The following is a 7241-nucleotide window of genomic DNA, read 5'->3' as shown; positions in this document are numbered from 1 at the left end:
TATATATATATATATATATATATATATACTAGCAAAAGTACCCGTCGTTGACTGGGCTCAAAAACAGCCTACAGAAAATGGACTCTGATTTATGTGATTTATAAAAGTATGATAGGTTATGAAAAGGAATGGGTTATAAAGAGATAGCTTCGAATTTGGGGGTATCAAAACCAAAGCAAAATATGATGAAAGTAAAAATAAAATAGATAAACCCCATAATTTATTATACCATACCTGTTCACACTGAAACACTTATCACAATATTCTGTGGATCTATATTAAAAAAAAAACTTGTTAAACTTTGTGACATATTTCCATTCTATGGAGGTCAGGCGCGAATGAACACCCCATAATTTTATTATACCATATTTCTTCAAACTGAAACATAATTATCAAAGTATACTTACGCAGATAGATATGAAAAGTCTTTATTAAAGTTTGCGCCTATTTCCATTCTATGGAGTCCAGGCGCGAACGCAGACCTCACAATTTTATTATACCATCCCTATTTAAGTTAAAACATACTTATCAAAATATTCTTATGTAAATCTATATAAAAAACGTACGCAGACTCCACAATTTTAATGAATCATCATTATGCCAGATCAAACATACCCATTCCTGTGTCTCGATACATCTATCATTATATGTGATCAGTTTTCTATAATAGTCAACCATATACGAGCGTATTCGTGACCAGACACACACATAGACATTCAGTTTTATATTATAGAAGGTATATATATATATATATATATATATACAGAGAGAGAGAGAGAGAGAGAGAGAGAGAGAGAGAGAGAGAGAGAGATTGCCTTTATTTTTCTTCCCCAAAATTTCCTCATGGATAATACGAAATTAAGCAAATTTGGCCATCTACTTTAAATGCATGTTTGTGGTGTGCACAGACCATTATGAAAATTAGTTTGCGACGCTTAAAAGACAGGGTCACTTTTTTTTACCAGATAATGAATTAAAAGAGAAGATTAAGCGTTTTTTACTCACCAAACATACTTTGAGTGTAGCCATTCACGATTGGAAGGAGAACTGTATAAAATAGAAAGAAAAGAATGTGAACACGCTAATAAAATTTTAACATGCAATAATAAAAACATATTTAAAAAAAGGTATTGCCCATTGACTTAAAATGGGCACTTTATGAAAAATTCATAATTAAATATGGTAAAATGTGTGCTAATTTTTGTGTTACATGAACAGCTGCCCTTATATAAGTAAGATGACATACTAGATAAGTGCAAATAATATTAGAATAAGGTTAGAATCGAACCCTGTAGGCAATGGAAAATGGAAAATGGAATGCTAGAAATTCAGTCTATTCTTAATTTTATTAGAAATAGTTAAATATTGTTTATATCGGAAAAAGACTCGAATGTCCATTCTTTTAGAAATCTTAATATTAAATATGTCAGTTAAAAGAATGGACAATGCAAATTAAAAATATATTGTTTAAAAATAGGTTAGAATCAGAATTGAGGATTCTTTTGTTTGCCAAAGTGTGTTTGGACAAACATATGTAAAGCCACGTGAAAATTAGTCACGTTTGAAAAACACACTTCTGACGTCATAAACAAAGGAGATTACTCAATATAGGAATCTGAGGGTTGGGAGTTAGGGTCAGTTGTCAGTCAGTTGTAAGAGTTGATCACACAGAGTTGAAAGGTCGACAGTTGATGAGAGATAAGTCAGTTGGAGAGGAGAGCCCTTGGAAGCGAAGGGTAGAAGAATAGACTATGTAGATCCAAGTTTGAATCCCTGACGTCATCGACCGGCCGATCAGATGAATAAAGAAATCACCATTTATGTTTGTAACTGTTGTCTCGTCATTGTTTACAACAAAAAGGTAAATGTGTTTTATCATCATCTATAAAGAACGTTGTGTAAACCCTTCCAAGTATTGCATGTCCTCCTCCTCATCATCATAAGTGAAGTATCCCCTCCTCTCTATATGTGTGTAAGAATTGTTGTTGCATCATATCATGCAGTCTGTATTAATAATATGATGTCATCAAGAAGCATCCCAGTCTGTATTAATAATATGATGTCATCAAGAAGCATCCCAGTCTGTCTTAATAATATGATGTCATCAAGAAGCATCCCAGTCTGTATAAATGTCTCCCTTATCATCACCATAGTTAATGTGTCCCCAATATGAACTCTCATCATCTTTAGATATGAGCGCCCCCCCCCCTCTGCCAGCAGAGGGAATATGGTGAAGAAAAAGGTGATTACACATGAATGGATAGTCTGGTGGAAGATAAATAATCCAGTGACGGTAAAATCCAAATATATAACTTCAAGAAAGTTAATTGAATTTCCATTTGCACAAGTAAAATCCAAAGAAATCCCGTAATTGGAAGAAGATGGTCCATTATAATCCAAAGGCAGAAATCCATGGAATAATTCACAAAAATGTGTACAAGGAAAAAAGGAAAAAATTCCAATAATATTAATAAAAGAAAAATAAGATATGCTTTTCACTCTACTTCACTATTTTGTTTTCAAGTAAGATCTTTGACTTACTTGTTGTTTCATCAAATACTTTGCATGCAAAATCCGGTTCCGCATTTTGCTAATTCCTACCCTCTGATGAGAAGCAAAGTATTTCTTCGAAACTCCGTGGATTAAGGACTATCCGCTTATCTAATGTTTCCTTTTCAGATTAAATATGTTTTTAATTCATTTCAAAGTGTTTTTTAACATGTTTTATTAACTGTTTGCTCGTATATATATATATATATATATATATATATATATATATATTATATATATATATATATATATTCATAACTTACTAAATAGCTCTATCTACGTATTGAGCACTTTTGAAGTAAATACTTAAAGTTTACACATAAATTTATACTTTCGTATATTAATTTTATGTGAGTAAATGAAGTAGTTATATATATATATATATATACATATATATATACATATATATATATATATTCAGATACTTCAAACGTTATATATATATATATATATATATATATATATATATATATATATATATATATAGTCGTTTATTTTAATTTTCAAATTACTTTAAAAACCCGTATATTATATAATAATATTTGTTTTATTGCAATTTGCTCAATACAAAACATGAAACCGCTAGATATTAGGAGCTCAAAAACAAATAAAAATATCAAAATAAAAAACGAACAAGCAAACGATAAGAATTAATTGGACCCAAAAGCAGCAATTCTTCCCCCTTTGTCAGAAACATCATCGACGAAATATGAGAATGAAATGCGAGGGCAAAATAAAGACAGCGAGAGTTACGAGGCTGTCGTATATTTTTCAAAATATGAAATTAGTTAGAGGAGTTCTGCGTAGAATTTAGTTTTACTGGTAATTTAAAAATCAATAAATATTTGTTATTTTATCACTAGTGCTAGTAATGGAATATTTTCGTTAAAAAACACTTAAAAGAATCGTATTCGGTTTCGGGAAATAGGCATATTCCTTTAACCAATTTCGGTTCAGATACTCCAAAGCCTTCGCTTTTTCTGATTTCCGATTCTAATTCGATTAATCGTTCCAACGCTAATTCTAATAAATGTCATTCAGCTATTGTTGCCGGTGAGCTTCTTACAATAAACAGAAATCTCTTTAAGAATTCGTGGTCTTCATAAGTGAGCCATACACAGCTCTTTCTTGAGTAGGTGGATGACCATTAGTTAAGTGCGTCCCTTGAGGTTTATGGTCGGCATCGTTTTCGTCGTTGGGGAGGAACCGCATAAAAAAAAAAGTGCCGACAAATTTTCTTAAAACTACACGTATAGGCATAAAAATACTGTTTAAACCGTAAGCACGCAAGATCAAAAGAAATGCTATTTCGAACACGTCGGCGTATGAAAAACGTGAGTGTGACAAACAGGCGGACAGAACCTTTAACACAGAATCTTGCACGTATCTTAAATAAGATGCGTCCATTCACTTTACGCGCCCATTGACGAAAATGTTATTTGCTTCAAGTTCTTTATATCTTAAAATATTTATTCATGTTGTTTGGTTTGGTTGTTTTGTTTTACGGCATCTCAACCCCTTTTCAGGTTGTTTAATGACAGAATCTAGTGATTTTCGTAAAAGTTTTTATTCTTAAAGTTCTTTATATTTTACAATTATTTATTTATTCTGTTTAATTTGCTTGTTTTGTATGGGAATATTTTTTTGTATTGTTTTGCAAAACAGGATTGAGTTTTGCAAAGAGAGAGGATTAAAAAAAAAAACAATAACACCAATGTTTGGTGCATTTTAGGCCGGGAAGCCGGTATCTTTAGACAGTCTGGTCTGATATCATCAGTTGCTCTGTCGGTTGGAGTACTGAAGATACGCTTGAGGAGTATGACGCTTGCCGGCCTCTGAGATCTATCTATACGAAACTTACGCGAAGGAAATCAACGAAAATACTATTTTAGAAAAATGGGAATTCAATTTCAAACTTTTATGTTATAGAACGACAAAAATGCTAATTAAAACTCTAAGATCGACCAAAATGCTATGCCAAAGCAAAGCCTGGGCGACCGATGAACGAACACGGCTTCCTATCGTCATGCGAGAATGCATCACTGAAAAGTCTTGCCGTCAAAGCTAATTGCTGAATTCGACACCTTTGCTGTTTGTACAAGAAGTATCGCAAAGATAATTGTATTTTGAAGATCTTACGTCTTCAAGTCCCAATGGGAACATTTCACTATTATCAGTAGAGTCAAAAAACTCTAACATACAAGTTTCTAAAAATGTTAACAGAGTTTTATATATATATATATATATATATATATATATATATATATATATATATATATATATATATATATATATATATATAAAAACTCTGTTAACATTTTTAGAAACTATATATATATATATATATATATAAACTCTGTTAACATTTTTAGAAACAACGAAACAGGACTGTATGTCGATGACTAAAATATATTTTATAAAGCCCCCTCTTGGGTTGAGCACTATCGTAAATAATCTCACTCGCTACTTAATTTAGCTGAAAGAATGCGAAGCTCGCGGTTTGTTTACAAACAAACGTTTACGAATGGCAGACGGATGTTTATTTAAATAGACATTCGGACAGATTAGTTGCGGCCACCGCTTCCGTAGTCAGGGGGTAGAACTGCCGACTGTCATCACGACGGTTCTAGGTTCGATCCTCGGCTTGGAATAGGTGTTAGTCTAGCGGCACTGATGAGTTGTGAAACAACGAAACAGGACTGTATGTCGATGACTAAAATATATTTTATAAAGCCCCCCCCCTCTTGGGTTGAGCACTATCGTAAATAATCTCACTAGCTACTTAATTTAGCTGAAAAAATGCGAAGCTCGCGGTTTGTTTACAAACAAACGTTTTAGCACTTTACGAGTGGCAAACGGATGTTTATTTAAATAGACATTCTGACAGATTAGTTGCGGCCACCGCTTCCATAGTCAGGGGGTAGAACTGCCGACTGTCATCACGACTGTTCCAAGGTTCGATCCTCGGCTTGGAATAGGTGTTAGTCTAGCGGCACTGATGAGTTGTGAAACAACGAAACAGGACTGTATGTCGATGACTAAAGTATATTATATATATATATATTAGAAGATGTACCCGGCATTGCCCCGTATTAAACGTAACGTTAAATTCCTTAAAAAATGAAGAAAAAAAAATAAACGGAAAGAAACTGGGAGATGTGCATGCGGTTATGTTGTTTTGTCTAAACAGTTCGCTACTTGTAATAAAAAACAAAATACTCAAGCTGAGATCGAAACCAAAACCTAACAACAGTGACTCAGTACAGTTTTCAAAGGTAAAATCTTTGAACTTTGACCCCTTGACAGCCAAATGGGCCATCTTGACACGATCTTTAAAATGTGTTTTCATACCTACTTATTTTTAACATAATCTTGAAAATGTTATTATAAATCTAATTATTTTTAACATGTGGACAATTTACGCATGCGCATTCGTGAAAAAGTTGAAAAACAGATAAAAATCCGATGACCTCCACGTACAAATTCTTCGATTTTGACTCCTTAGCAGCCCTTCTTACTAGATGAAAACCGATTAAAAAGTTTTCCACATGTCTGAATACCTTATATATCAAATTTCAAGTCTGTAGATCAAAGAATTCGTTGAGTATATAGGTTAAGTTGCCCCCACACACAAAGAATTCGTTGAGTATATAGATTAAGTTGCCCCCCACACATACACATTCTCACTTTTATAGATGTATAGATAGATATATAATATTGATCGAAAGTAAGATAAGATGGCAACCTTCTGACTAATTAGACGATGGCGTTCTACATCTAGACCGCTGCACTGCAGCATCTACTGTGGTCATACACTTCGAAGCTGGAATTGGCTCTCCGGATGCACAGCGGGTGATAAGGGAGCCTAGGTTTTATCAGTTACCAAGGTCTTCCTCTTGGCGTTGCTGACAAAGTCTGACGGAAAGGCAAGCCAATACGGTTGGAGCCAGTGCAGCTGCAGAAATATTCGGAAAGGTATATTTTTATGTAATACATAAGCATATCAGAGAGTTTTTATTTGGAATATGATTTTTAGATCACGAGATCGGCGCCGGCCCACAAGTCCAAAGAGATCTAGGCTTGGTTTCAGAAGGAGTACTACAACTTGGCATTCTTCTCTCATTAAGCCTCTCTCCTCCTCCTCCTCCTCCTCCTCCTCCTCCTCCGACTTGAACCCGCTGGGCTACTTTGTTTGGTCATACGTCGAAAACATAACCAAAATGACCTCTCACAACATCAAAGCCAGCCTGATCGTCGCCATTCGTTGAGTACATTCGCCGAGATTCCGCTGGCTCTTGTGAAAAAGACATACTCCCAGTTCTGGACCTGTATCGAGAGAGTGATTGAGGCTGAGTTCAGCTCTACTACAAAATCAAGTTAACTGAATTGATTTTTTTCAATAAAAGTTTTAAAATAAAGCTGTAGTGTTGTTTTATTTAGGACGACATTTTTATCGTTCCACCTTGTACAAGTGAGAGAAAGGGTGGAGAGACAGTGAAGAGAGAGAGAGAGAGAGAGAGAGAGAGAGAGAGAGAGAGAGAGAAAGATAAGGGAAATAGAGGAAGAGACAGAAAGAGCAAATAAAAAGGAAGAAAAAAAGAAACACCGAAAAAAAGGGAAACGAAAACGAAAAAACAAAAACAAAACAAAAACAAAAACAAAAACGCAAAAAAAATAACAAAAAAAGCGAA

At 34.0% G+C, this 7241-nt stretch overlaps 1 protein-coding gene across 1 annotated transcript in view; it reads right to left on the bottom strand.

The window, feature by feature from the left end:
* The window catches only part of LOC145246859 (matrilin-1-like), a 163622-nt gene that overhangs the window by 56074 nt on the left and 100307 nt on the right, over window positions 1-7241 (bottom strand). Inside the window, exon 2 of the mRNA XM_080108705.1 lies at window positions 1006-1047. Coding sequence (XP_079964831.1) covers window positions 1006-1047 — 42 coding nt within the window. The remainder of the gene's footprint in view (window positions 1-1005; window positions 1048-7241) is intronic.

This window comes from Euprymna scolopes, chromosome 24, assembly GCF_053919585.1.
Source record: "Euprymna scolopes isolate OS-2025 chromosome 24, ASM5391958v1, whole genome shotgun sequence".
In the NCBI taxonomy this organism is placed as follows: Eukaryota; Metazoa; Mollusca; class Cephalopoda; order Sepiida; family Sepiolidae; genus Euprymna; species Euprymna scolopes.
This window is presented reverse-complemented; position numbering and strand designations above follow the sequence as displayed.